This window comes from Dermochelys coriacea, chromosome 26 (genome assembly GCF_009764565.3).
Source record: "Dermochelys coriacea isolate rDerCor1 chromosome 26, rDerCor1.pri.v4, whole genome shotgun sequence".
In the NCBI taxonomy this organism is placed as follows: Eukaryota; Metazoa; Chordata; order Testudines; family Dermochelyidae; genus Dermochelys; species Dermochelys coriacea.
The window spans coordinates 11,554,270-11,568,635 of record NC_050093.1 but is presented as its reverse complement, the minus strand read 5'-3'; the positions used below and the strand labels follow the sequence as shown (position 1 = coordinate 11,568,635).

At 42.9% G+C, this 14,366-nt stretch overlaps 1 protein-coding gene across 1 annotated transcript in view; it reads right to left on the bottom strand.

Moving 5' to 3' along the window:
• Positions 1–1,973: 1,973 nt before the first annotated feature.
• The window catches only part of TGFA (transforming growth factor alpha), a 45,258-nt gene continuing 32,865 nt past the window's right edge, over positions 1,974–14,366 (bottom strand). The window contains exons 4-6 of the mRNA XM_038385025.2: positions 14,119–14,268; positions 11,002–11,111; positions 1,974–7,435 (exon numbers count right to left, since the gene is read on the bottom strand). Coding sequence (XP_038240953.1) covers positions 7,428–7,435; positions 11,002–11,111; positions 14,119–14,268 — 268 coding nt within the window. The 3' untranslated portion in view covers positions 1,974–7,427. The remainder of the gene's footprint in view (positions 7,436–11,001; positions 11,112–14,118; positions 14,269–14,366) is intronic.

Below are 14,366 nucleotides of genomic sequence, written 5' to 3'. Positions count from 1 at the left end.
ACAAACCCACCCAGAGCTATCCCAAGCTGACGCCCACGTGACCCCTGCCTCCGCTATTTTTAGTGCGCTGGCTTGAGCAGAGTTGGCGCCGGTTGTCTACCTAAGCTGGGAAGCGGGGGCCCAGCTGCAGTGTCACTGTACCCTTTGAAAAACAGATCAGCTTTTCATTACAGGTGTATAGAAAGATGGAAACTCTGCTCTTCGTTAATATCAGATTGTATGTGATCCCATTCAAAATCCCGTTTGGAGTGTGTGGATGAGGAAGGAGATAAGATTTTAAGGTACAGAGAACAGGAACCCTCAATCAGGTCCATCTGGCCCTCCCTCCATTTCCCCAGCCAGCTCCAAGCTGAAACTCTCCAGCCCCTCGTCTTGCCTTTGTCTCTTTCCCTGGCCAGGAGGTCACCTGATCTATTTGTTCTCAAATACCTTCAGTCAGCACCTTTACAGGGGAGGGGCCCAGGCTATCAGTTGCCAGGAGACAGGGTGTTGGCCATTCTCTATGTAGACACCATCACACTGGCCCTCTCAGGCTCTGCAACAATCACACACCCTTATCCCCTGACCTAGATACTTAAGAAATACATAGGGGAAACTGAGGCACCCACACAGTATTCAGAGAAAGCATAAAGAACATTCCCACTTTGTCACAGTAAGAGTGGCCTGTACTCTGTGCACCAAATTCTGCGCTCAGTTACGCCAGTGCAATTATGATAGCGGATTCAGAAGGGACTGAATTAGGCATCTCTAGAGCTAAAAGCATAAACTACTACACTTTAGCCTAAATAGCCAAGGTTTTCTACCTGCGGGCTGTAACAAACTCATATCCTCTGTGGATAGGCACAGCCTGGGACCTGTGACACTCATTCACTAGCAGCAGTGGAATTAGATGTGGAATTAGACCCAATTTAAGCCAGGGACTAATTGATTTTCAATTATGAATGATGGTATGGTAGGAAGGTAATGATCCTAGAATTACATACAGCTACCTCCATCCATGTTTTCTTCTCCGTCATATTCTGATCAAGGGATATGCGAATAAAAACCCTTAGTGTTTGAATAGTGCTTTACCGATCTTCCAAGGGATTGCACCAGCCTTTGCAAACTGGCTCTAATAAATCCCACCCCCAAACCTTCACCTAAATCGAATTGAAATACAGAGCTTGTTCAGATTGCATCTCAAAGAGTGTAGACCCTTCACAGCTAGCTTGCCTTTAAACATGAACCAACGTCCAAAAGGGATGGCCCCATGGAGCAGCTGCTGAACCAAATTTCTGCTTTGCTAGATTTTATTAGAGTTGGTCAACATTTTTCATATTTAAAAAGGTTTTGGGGTGTTTTTTTTTTTAAAAAGACCTGTTTTCAATTAATTTTGTGAAGAGCTTTGAATTGAGTTTTGTTTTTTTAAATGGAAAAATGCTTATATGGTTGAATGTAACCCATTGAATAATTTTATTGACTCCTAAAAATCTCATGGTATAAAGAGCTATGACCAATAGTGCTTGTAGGATGGAGCCCTTACACTGTAGACTAGTGTCTTGGACGAAATGGTGAAGTAACATTGGGTCACTTCAACCTGGAGTGAACAGAAGCATGGAGGAATATATGGTAGGGATCAATCTTGCTTTGTCCAGGCGTGTGGACTAGACTACGGGCTCTGAAGTCTCAAGAGGAATTCTAGAGCTACTCACTTTCTGTATGGCTAGATGGGAGCTTGAAGCTATTTTTACTGATGTAACATTGCTTAAGAGCAAGGAAGAGGTTGAGAACCATTAGACTGATAAGTTGATAAAGAGCTTTAGCATCTCTTATCTCCATGATTCTCTTGTCTAATAAGACCTCACAGCAAATTTTAATATTTTCATACCACAGAAGAAAATCCATTCATTCTTGGATCAAGGAATAGCCAAGGTTTCAAGTAATCCTCAGGTTGCTGGACCTCTCTTCAAAGCAATAAAAATGCGACAAAAAAATTCTGAAAAAAGTGTACTTTATCACTCTAAGTAACTAGAATTCAGGTATTAAAGAGAAAACAGCCAATCACAACATAGTACAGAAATCAAAATTAATTTAACCACACAAAATAAATTAAAACATTAAATATTAACTTTTTCAGTGCAACATATACAGATGACAGAGTAACCATGACTAAAAAAAGCTTCAGGTTGGTTATTTATAATAAACTTAGAGAGAGAGACTAAAAAAGGTTAACAATTCAACTGGAGGTTAGAGTACCAGCTAGAGGAAGTTTCCTAGAATTAAAGCTGATTTTATTATTAATACAGATTATCTGTCTCAGATGAGCATGGCCCCTGCAATGAGGTGGTATTTCTGTCCTAGCACCATAAAATTTCAAGACTGAGTAAATGTGTGATTTTAAAAACTGAACAGCACTCTTATAGGAGGTTTTTGGGGAAAAGTATACAAAATTCGGGGGAAGTGCAAGTTTCAGGCAATTTGTCAGAACATCAGGGACACTGGGTGAAACAGCACACATTATGGGTGCAAACATGTTCAAAAAGAAAGTGGGGTGATTTTCAAAAGGCACTTGTGGAAGTGGGTGCCCAACTCCCACTGACTTTCTGTGGAAATTGGGCACCTATCCATCCTTTGTGACTTTAAAAATCCCTCCCCCCTCCCCCCACTGACAATCACATTTATTGATCTTGAAATGCCAGCTCTAATAAGATTTTTTGTTGTTGTAGTTAAATTAGATAGACCCTAATTTTGCTGTTAAATCTGGATTAACCCCATTGATTTTAAAATGTCTCCTCCATGAACGGAGTTCCTCTGAATTCACACCCGTCTAACAGAGCGCAATCTGGGCCATGCTTTCTTCTTTTGTACTTAATCTTGGCTACACAGAGGTCGATGGCAAAACAATGGGGCCAGGATTTCATATGCTGAGTCACCAGAAAAGCATTACATTCAATGAGACCCTTTTGCGACAATTCCAGATTGCCTTAGAACCATAGTACCGAATCCCTGCGCCAATGAAGTCACCTGCAAATCTTCCATAGATTTCAGTGACAGCAAGGATTCAGCCCGCAGCTTTTTGTTTTCCTACCGTCAAAAGTCCACAATTTATTTGATCTCCTAGCTTTCCCTCTTCTTGCATTGCAACTTTAACAGTAAAGAAAAAGTCGAGTAACAAGCATAATTTTGTAAAAGCGGAAAAGAGTCCTGTGGCACCTTGTAGCATAATTTTAAATCTCTTATCCTGAAACAGTTTCAATTAATTTAAAGCCTGCAACCTGGCACAGGATGGACTGTCTATACTTGTGTGTATGGAAAAAGCCATTGTGGGGAAAGGAGAGGAATTCAGATCTTCATTTTAAATTCTGAACCCAATACCCATTGTCACATGAACCTTTATTTCTTCCCTGTCCTTTCCAATCCCTCTTCAATTAGGCAATTTTTGTTGTTGTTTTTTAAAGTACATTCCATATTAATGAAATGTGATCCCACTTTCTGAGTCAAATATCCAGGTATATTCTTAAAAGCATTGCCATTTTAAAAATCAGATCCTGGAAGTTCAAATATTGCAAGGAGCAGATCATGGAATGGATTACGAGAGAGACTATACACATGGCCCTTTCCAATTGCTCTTTAGTAGGGTGCAATCGGGGTGGCGGGGCAGGAGGAAGCAAGGATTCAGTGCCAGAAAGCCTAGGCTAGATCCTCAGCTGGTGTAAATTGGCATTGCGCCATTTAAGTGAATAGAAATGTGTTAATTCACACTAGCTGAGGATCTGTCTCCCTTGTTTTTAAAAAGGTCAAATTAGTGGCTGCATGAACATTCTCACGAGTGGGTCAACTCAGGAGGCATGTGTGAGCTTCTTGCCTATCAATACATTTCCAAGTAATATGGAGGGACAGAGCTGCCCCTAGCTGAGACATGCCTAGTTGAGTATCAGATACCTGTGTGTTAGTGCCACCTTAACATGCAAAACATCTGAGTTGGGATGTTAAAGCAGCAGACAGGCTTAAAACCGTACCACCATTAGGAAGGGGTGAAGAGTGTCAGAACGTCATCCACAGTCAATCTGACCCAGGCTTTTGAATGAATTCCTATGAACTTCTCGTGGTGCACCCAGCGTTAATGGCAATACAGCTTCCTGAGAAGGAACTTCCCTGGAAGGTCTGAGGACAAGGTGGGGCGGTCAGAGAACTAATGACCCAACCGTTAGTTACAAGATCGATCCCTCTGCTCATGGATGTTGGAACGGGCTGCAGGGTCAGGTCCTGTAACAGGAACAAGGCTTGTGAAATAAAGCATAACCGCCCCAATGGGCCCGTGCATCAAGGCGTGAAGAGAAGCCTAAATAATTTAGGCTACAAGAAATCAATTCTTTAGTCTTATTCCCATATAAAAAGCAAAAAAAGAGAGAAAGCACTATCCTGCAGAGTGCACTATAAGGTACTCTGCTCCTTGTGGAATTGGGCCCAAAATGCACAGCTTCCATAAGACATTTGAACGCGATTTTTTAAAAACTATGCTAAAAACCACAGTCCCCACTCCTCATGGCTGGAGCATTCTGCATGTTCTAAGGTGAAAAAGGGCACTAAAAATCAGGTTGAACTTTTCTTGGGAGTCCTAGGTTAGAGGTTAAAGCCTATGTTGTAAAAAGCAGGACTAAGCTAATTTATACAGCTCTTGTAATTATGGCCATCAGCAATACCGCTTCAATCTTAATGGCTGACTTTGCCACCTACAGACATGGTCAGAGTGCCACTGATATCAATAGAATTTATGGCCACTTATGCCAGCAGGAAATTTGGCCCCAAGTTTCCTGAAATGCTCAGAAACCAAGAACAGACCAATAGGGTCCCTCCCTACACAAAAGATTTAAGGGATCTCAGAAACGGAGCAGAACTATTAACCTGCTGCAGGGCAGTTAAATGGTACTTCAGTTCAGATATTTCTTCTCCAGTTGTTTTGAGCCAACAGAGGAGAGGGTACTCTGATGTTTTAGAAGATATCAGAGAAATGTGGGTAAGTCAGCAATTACTCCCCGATTCAGGAAAGTGCTTAAGCACTTGCTTAAACTTTAAGCAGACGCTTAAGGGCTTTGCTGATCAGGGCTGCTTTACAGAATCAGGACATTAGATGCGTTGGGCTTTTCCTCTTTGACAGACTCCTAGCATCACTGCCGGAGTCACACATACAGCTCAGAAATTGACCAGACCATACCCCACGCTGCCACACCCTCAAGACGAAGTGCCTGCCGCATCACTGCCAAGTGCAATAATCCATATTGATCTCTCAGGCACAGGGATGCTGCTATTTTAAAATAAATTTTTCAAATCAGCTTTAAAAATAAATCAAAAAAGAATTAAACTGAGTTGGGCAGGAAAAAAAATCAAGGGCAGAGATTGACAAGAGCCATCTTTTGATTGGGGTCAATCTGCCTCCATAAGAAATCAAGGGGAGTGGACTTAATAGGTGTAGAATCAGGGCCATTGTAAGACAGCGTCAGACTCAATCAAGGTGCAGGTCCAGCAAAGGGTTGAAACATGCTGATCTCTGACAATTAAGATTATGGAACAAACCATCACTTTCATCTATTTCAAAATTTCCTCTGGTGCCAGTCATTAGGTTGCTGTATTATAGGAAAAAGTTCATAAGACTGTTGTCTCTTTTAGGTAAGAGTTTGAAAAATGAATAAGTAAGGTAGTGGTTTCTCTATACAAGATAAATGGGAAAGAAAAACGTTGTTTCTATCATCCCTACTATGGATCTGGGTTAAAGTTGCAAGCATTCCTCCCATAACATTTTGCTTCTAAACAAATAAGGGTGAAATTCTGCTCTTCAATCATCAGGACAGACCTAGGGCCAAATTCCTAACAGGTGTAAGCAGGGGAAACTTCACTGACATCAGTGGAGGGATAGGTCTCACTTAGGCCCATAGTAGTGAATTTGACTCTAGGACTGTATTTGCCAGGCAGATCCGGAAGCAAAATTCAGATCAACATTCAGAAGAATATTTCATAGGTGGGACTGTCAAGTTTGTTATCCAATTACATCATGTACGGTGTGGGTTTATCCGCTCAGACTCAAAGAGGGACTAGGGGTATGCAAACATTTACCTACAAGTTATAATTCATACTCCAGGGAATAGTCCCATTTACTTAAGAGGGCCTGATTCTGATCTCACTCCAGAGTAAACTAGGAGTAACCAATGGAGTTACACCAGTGTAAGCAAGATCAAAATCAGACCCCATGAGTTTATTCTATTCCCATGTGGAAGGGTTTGCAGGATTGGGCCCTAGGTTTCCTGCTGTCATAACATAGCAACTCCTAAAGTTTTCTGAACAGTCCCTAGTGAGCATAAAGAAATGCAAAAAGCCACATGTCTATGGGCCTCATCCAAACCCATTACAGACATTGGAAAGACTTTAATAAGCTTTGGATCAGGCTCTAAATGCCCAGATTGCCACCACCCCAATGGCTGCCATTTTGTTATGCTTATTTCCATGCTCCATTTTTTCAGCTTTCCAAGTACATCGAAGACATTTAATCCGCAAACACATTTTTCTGCCTCAAAAAACTTGTAATATTTTCTGCCATCACATTTAAAACGCAAAGGACTGCGGGGGCTTGAACACATTCCACCTCCCGCCACACTGGCTCGCGCGTTGCCATTTTTCTTTTGCAACTTGTCTCCTGATGAAGAAGAATTGAATATCATCAGAAAAGGAAAGGATAGCCCTGGCCAGTCCACCTCGTCCTGTATTTCCCCCACCCCAGATTTCATCTGGCAGGGCGAATGTCCCAATGGCCCCGGCAGCACAAAGGAAAAAAAATCGCAGTCAGGCAAATAGGACATTCCTTTGAAAGGGCTGCGTTCTCTCTTTTGAAAAACAGAGACCTGCAACTGCTCCTCCTAAAGAGTCAAATATGTAACAAATGCATGAACCAAAGACCCAGCCTTCAGGTAGGTTTCATAAAGTCTCAAAGCAGGACAGATAACGACAGACAGTTCCAGTAAGCTTCCCCCCCTCCCAATCACTGGTGTCAAACCTACCCCCCCGCCCAAACCCCCCCCCCAAAGTCGTCACATCTACGTAAACGTGAAGCTGACCCACGTGCCGTTCTTTTGTGTCCGAGTCTGAAGTCTCATAAAACAGTTTAAGATTCCATGGTGGTTGAGAGGTGGTCTACTCATTCCTTCATGGCTTCACATTGCATAGCCCCATGGAGATGGTGCCCTCGATTTGGCAAGGTTCCGAAAGCTCAGCCTATAATACAGGATGCATATGAAGAGTCAAGGTAATGTAGTGTATGCTTGATACTAATCCCCCATCAGAGCATTTTCTTCCATGGAAAAATGTTCTTCTCTGGAATGGGATAGGCCTCCTTTATTATACTGCAGCAGTCCCATCTGGCCATGGCAATTAATATATTGGTCAGATCCAGTTCTCCTTCAGACCACTGCAGAAAACAAAAAAACAAACACCACATGGGTTAACCTACTTCCATGGGAGCAAACAAGGGCATAATTTGGCTCTGGTCTAGCATCAGAAGGCAAGTGAGTCATAAGAATGGCCACATTGGATCAGACCAATGGTCCATCTAGCCCAGTATGCTGTCTTCCGATAGTGACTAGAGCCAGGTGCTTCACGGGGGATAAACAAAACAGGGCAATTTTGAGTGATCCATCCCCTGTCCAGTTTCTGGCAGTCAGAGGTTTAAGGACACCCAGAGCATGGGTTTGCATCCCTGACCATCTTGGTCAATAGCCATTGTTGGACCTGTCCTCCATGGTTAAACACATTAGAAATTCCATTACAGCAGTAACCCAGAGGGGCTAAATAACTTACGATTTTGGATGCCTAACTTATGGCATTTAAGAACAGTCTGATTTTCAGAGGGTGGATGCTCAGCACTTTCTGAAGATCAGGCTGCTTAATTTGGGCAACCAAAAATCACTCCTTAGTCAGTCAAATTTGACTATTTAGGGCAGGTAGTAGATAGCTCGTTTTTCCTTCTTGCTCATTCAAAAAAGTTCACGTTCAAATGACATTGCCATTTCAGTGCCTGATCTATGGATAAGGGCTCCCTGTCTCTTTATGGAAGTCTAAGCATCCTCTCCTTCACTGTATGAAAAGTACACCTCCCGTACAATGTGAAGCACCTGATATAGCCACAAACAGTCAGGAGATCACTATATAAAGCCAGGACAAAGGCACCTTAGCTGCCATTACAAATGGATCTCATAATCTAAAAGCAACTATGAGGAGAACATGCTTTCTACAGAATTCTCAGTCTCCTTCGTGAGCACAATGAATAAGTCAGGCTGACGAAGATGCATAATTAGAGCAGAGACAAAATTAAAGAAAAACAGGAAGAGCTCCAGAATAGCTCTGGCCCCTGCCTAGACGGTATGTCATATGTCACCTTGAATTTATGGCAACGCGTGGTGCAAAAAACCCCAGCACTGACAAAGAATATGTTGTACCAAATTGCCAAGAGCACAGAAGCTGGATTTTCAGAGATGCTAAAAGAGGTTGCAATTTCTTCCAGTGTCATTGGAAATCTCTTGCAAATAACGCTCATTTAGTGCCACAATGGGACTTGTTTACACGCAGATGCTGTAGCTCTAAGTAGGTATGCCAAATGGTTTGTAAATCAATTTTAAAAGGGTGCAAAAATCACTCAGCCCTCAAAAGATGTACTATAAATTCAGATGGTCTATAAAAAGGGAGTCTGGGGAAATATATTTATGGGGAGATTTTCAAAGGTTGGTTAGCTATCACTGCACATTTGAAATCTTCCCTCACTTAAAGTTGACTAAATTTATTAAATTTTATTACTTCTCACTCTTTAGGATCTTCACTATTTGCATTTCTCTCAGCATGGGATCTAAACCAGCAATCCTTACTCACATGACCAGACCCAATGGGGCCTGATTCAGTGTTACACCAATACTGTTTTACATCACCCTGTTTGATGCTTTGGGGATTTAAAAATCTGAATTTTATATGGCAACATTAAGTAAGTTATTTCACTGTATCTTAGGCAGTGTTCCCTAGTGGGTAGGGCACTGAACCAGGACTCAGGGAATCTGGGTTCAACTCCCAGCTCTGCTGCTAGTTTGATGGGTAACCTTGGGAAGTCACTTCCCCTCTCTGTGACTCAGTTTCCTTATGTGTAAACTTGAGATAATGATACTGACCTCCTTTGCAAAGGAGCTTGGAGATCTATGGATGAAAATTGCTATACAAGAGCTAGGTATCACCCTACATCTTGTAAATGCTAGCTAAATTCACTTAAGAAGCAAAGTTGCTCAGCAGTTCTAACTTACCCGGTAAGTCAGCCTCCTCTCCCCCCACCCCACCCCTCCACAAAAAAAGGTAGGAATGAAATTAAAAAAAAGTAAATGCATGAAAGGTTGATCTCAGATGCATCCCAAGGGGTAAACAGGACCATTCTAATAGAGGACGCTGAAGGATGAAGTGTACTGATGTTCACATTACCGTATGTGATCTCCAAAAGGACCCCATTGATCCTGCTCTCATAACTGCCTACTGCAGATATAATCCACTGGTAAGTGTGTTACAGGTTGTAGGCCTGGCTTGACATGAGTCATTAGACATGGGTGAGGCCCCATTTCTTGGGAGACAAGGTTAGAGAGGTAAATGGAACAGGAGGTTGGGAACAGAATGTCCATGCTAAAACTAAGATAGGTTAATGGGTCAGCAAGATAAGAGACCATGTCTATACTAGCTAAAATGAGGGGGGAACACCCAGGGGGCCATTTAAAATGGACAAAATAAGCCTGGAATGTAAAGAGGAAGTCAAAAAAGTCACACATGGACAGTGTGTGTCTAGAGCATACTGTACAGGGATTGGTACCTCTAAAGTAACCAAGCCAATCCCAAAACAGTAAATGCAACATCATGTGTACATGTATACAAAAAGGAAGAGGTTTTCTGTGTAACTTCGGGTGTGTGGTATGCTCTATACCCATCCCCTATGCTTGAATCTGATCAACTCAGCACAGCTTTGCTGGAAGCCAAATAAAGAGACCCGAGCGACACAATCTGGAATCAAACTGAGTTCTTGAGAAGCTGAATGGAAAAAAAAGGTCTCTGAGGGAATCCCACCATAGGTCCGCCCTTGTGCCTGATCCACCAAGGATAGGAGCCTGTTGCAGCGCTAGGCAGCCTTGACTCTTTAGCTCAAAAAACTGTAGCAGCTCATGCTTTAGCTGTAGAGGTCCCTGGTTCAAGTCCCCAGTGTGTTGACCAAGATGGTGGATGTCACACAAGGTTCCTTGGACCTTCCTTTGATGCATCTGATAATGGCTACTGCCAGGCTTCATGCATCATCCATGGGTATGGAGAGATACAAGTTAAAGAATAATAGACAAGGGATCATTTGGTTTTAAGATTCTACTCGATAAGTTTATGGAGGAAATGGTATGATGGGATAATGGGATTTTGGTAAGTAATTGATCTTTAAATATTCAGGGTAAATAGGCCAAATCCCCTGAGATGGGATATTAGATGGATGGGATCTGATTTACTATAGAAAATTCTTTCCTGGGTATCTGGCTGGTGAATCTTGCCCATGTGCTCAGGGTTTAGCTGATTGCCATATTTGGGGTCGGGAAGGAATTTTCCTCCAGGGCAGATTGGAGAGGCCCTGGAGGTTTTTTTGCCTTCCTCTGTAGCATGGGGCATGGTTGACTGGAGGGAGGCTTCTCTGCTCCTTGAAGTTTTGAACCATGATTTAAGGACTTCAATAGCTCAGACATGGGTGAGGTTTTTCATAGGAGTGGGTGGGTGACATTCTGTGGCCTGCGCTGTGCAGGAGGTCGGACTAGATGATCAGAATGGTCCCTTCTGACCTTAGTATCTATGAATCTATTTGGACTTTGCCTGCTACCGATGCCAGCTAAACAGAACTCAGCTCCTTAGCAGGATCTTCATCTCCACGGCCAACCAATTTAACTATTGGAAGGAAGCTGTTGCTATGACAGTTGTTCCTCCTACCTGTCTCTGAATGGCAACAGGAAGTTCCCCCCTTCAGGAGCCCGCTGGGCTTCTCGTGTCTGCAGATGAAGGCTCGGCACCACTCACAATGTTTTCTTATCCTACAGCAACTGAAATGCAATTTAGGGCAGGGGTATTAGGATGGAGACAAGGCAAATAGCTTGTGCACAGTGAAGGAGGGGAAAAAACCAACAATGAAGATGTCTTTACTGTTCAGCAATAATCAATATTGTTCAGCAATACTGTTCAGCAACGTACTGGGCTTAGTTCTGCTCTCAGCTACCCCCAGAAAGCTCCATTGACTTTAGTGAAGATGCCAATGCAGACTAAAAGAGTAGTATGTGGTCCATTGCCTCTGTTTACGCTAACGAGAATAGTGGTGCTGAAGTCTAATTTGTACAGCTCCTTTGGGAAGCATCAAGGGGTGTGGGGGGGGGGAGAAGTGGAGAAAAAAAATCATACAGCATTCACTTCACTTAGCACTGAAACACAATTCCCCCGCTGGGGTGGGAAATGACAGGCATTACTACAGCACCAACAACGCTCCACGAGAGAGTGTCTTGATGCAAGGACAAAAGAAATGCCTAATAATTGCAAAGCAACAGGGGAATTTAAGATAGGCAAAATGGGACACACTCACCCCTGGTGTAGCTCCATTGATGCACAGGAATGAATTTAGATCTGGTTAGTTACCAGAGATCTGGAATTTGAACCCGACACTGGAGACTCTAAGCCCTACTCCTAGGAAAAGGGCCACGAGCTCTTTCAGGATCTGGTCTAGACAGGAAGGGTTATCTAGAGAGGAAGGACAGCCTGACAGGCACCAGTCTGTGACTCAGGAGATTGGGATTCAATTCCTACTTCTGCCACAGACTCATTGTGCGATCTTATATAAGTCACCTACTTGGTCTTTGGCCCCTATTCAGGTAGGCACATAAGCATGTGCTTGATTTTCAGCATATGCTGAAATGCTCACCTGAATCAGGGCCTCTGTGCCTCAGTTTCCCATTTGTGAAATGGGGGTGATGATACTACTTCTCTCTCACCCTTTATCTAGATTGTAAGAAATTGACTGGTACTATGCATCTGTACAGATCCTACCACAGTATGATCCTGATCTCATTTGGGGCCTCTCGGGGCTACTTTAATACAGAGAAATAAACCACAAGTGCTCAGAAACTCTGGTTTAGACCTCAGACAACTGGAGAGAATAAAAACCCTCAGTGAATTTGGAACAAATTGTACACAGCGGCCAATAGCACCGATTGATGTGCTGTTGAAAGATTTATTTACATTTAAGTATATATCAGCCGTGAGAAGATGACAATTAGGGCAAGACAAACACTCTGGCTTATTGCAGCTGTACCGACTGGTTTGTTCATTTGATCCCATCATGAATGAAGAGTTAAGAGCTAACTGAAAGAAGAGTTAGGACATGCAGAGAGACTGTGAAGCAATAGGTCTCGTAACACAAGACACTTGAGTTGGGAAATCAACCACAGCAACACTTACCTATTCCTTTAAATTACACAGTGAAGACATTATTGTTATCTTAACATACTCATGTTGCAACACGAGTATATTGTCCACCTGCCCTTAGAATTAACACTGAAGTATTTACATCAATAGGGATGAGCTGTTCCGTGGAACTTCAGTTATTCACAGAAACGGGCATTGGCACAAATAATGTTTCTTGTATCACAATAGCCACCAGAAAGCTTTGTGCCCTCTAAGAGTGCAGTACAGCTGTCTGCATTTCCCCTGAAACAGTTCCATTCACTAGCACATTAAACAGAATAGCGAGCTTCATCTCATGCACTATTTCGCGCGTTAGTCATGGCATCAACTTTGGCTGGAAAAAAAAACAAAAACAAAAACGAGGTCCAATCCTATTCAGGGGCTCAGCACCACGCAGGGTCAGGTCTAGAGTCAGCAGCTGCCATGGAAGCCATTTTCACAGTCTACATGCATAGGGCCTGTTCAGAGAAGAACCTGAAGGAGTCTAGTTAATGTAACCTACAGCTTCTTCCAGTCCTGTAGTATGCAAGATACACAGTATAGATGCCCTTATGTCCGTTTACCGATGTAAACAGCCCCCCCCTTTCATACCTGTAAATTTGGCCCATATTTTGGTATAGAGTTAAGAACCTAACAGCTAGTTTTTAAGTTAGCTTTTCAGTTCATCCATTTAAATAGACAGCCTTAGAAGTCAGCAGGTTTTCAGACAGAAATTTTTCCCCTAGCACTGCACTCAAACATCCTACCAGTAAACCACCATTATGAGGTTCAGATTATTTTGTGTATAAATACCCTGGGTCCATCCCATCCCAATTCCCAACCATGGCTCTGAAACAACTAAAGACTGCTTGAAAGAGAATTAAATTTAGGCTTTATATGGAACTGGGATGTATTAGCAGGAGTATTGTAAGCAAAACACAAGTAGTAATTCTTCTGCTCCATGCTGATTAGGCCTCAACTGGAGTAGTGTGTCCAGTTCTGTACACCATGTTTTGAGAAAGACGTGGACAAACTACAGAAAGTCCAGAGGAGAGCAACAAAGTTGAGGAAAGGTCTAGAAAGCATGACCTATGAAGAAAGATTGAAAAAAATTGGGTTTGTTTAGTCTGGAGAAGAGAAGACTGAGGGGGAACCTGATAACAGTCTTCAGGTATGTAAAAGGTTGTTCTAAAGAGGAGGGTGATACATTTTCCTCCTTACCACTGAGGACAGAACAAGAAGCCATGGGCCTAAATTGCAACAAGGGAGATCTAGGTTAGACATTAGGAAAATATTCCTAACTATCAGGGTGGTGGAGTACTGGAAAAAATGACCTAGGGGTGTTGTGGAATCGCTATCACTGGAGGTTTTTAAGAGCAGGTAGACAAGCAGGGATGGTCTAGAGAATACTTAGTCCCGTCTCAGTGCAGAGGACTGGACTAGATGACCTACCGAGGTCTCTTCCAGTCCCCCGTTTCCATGGTTCTGTAACACGTGGCGGAACGGGACTTCGAGTCTGTGTGGATACTTATGCACAGCTAAGACAAACCAACAAAATCTCACTGAGACCCAGTAAAGGAGTAGTAAGCTGGGGCACAACAGCGTGTAAAGCAGACTTACTGTATTAGTACACAGGCCACAATAAGGACGACGGATGCTACCACTGAAACCACCACCAAGGCAGTGATGGTTTGTTTCTTCTGATTGGCAGCTACCACTGCAAGGAGGTCTGCGTGTTCGCATCGCGTCCCGACAAACCCAGAATGGCAGCTGTGAAAGGAAGAGAGACCTGAGAATTAAAAAAGAAAGCGCAAAAGCCCCACCCAAGAAATAACGATCCAGTCACTGGGATTCTCAAAAGGCATTTG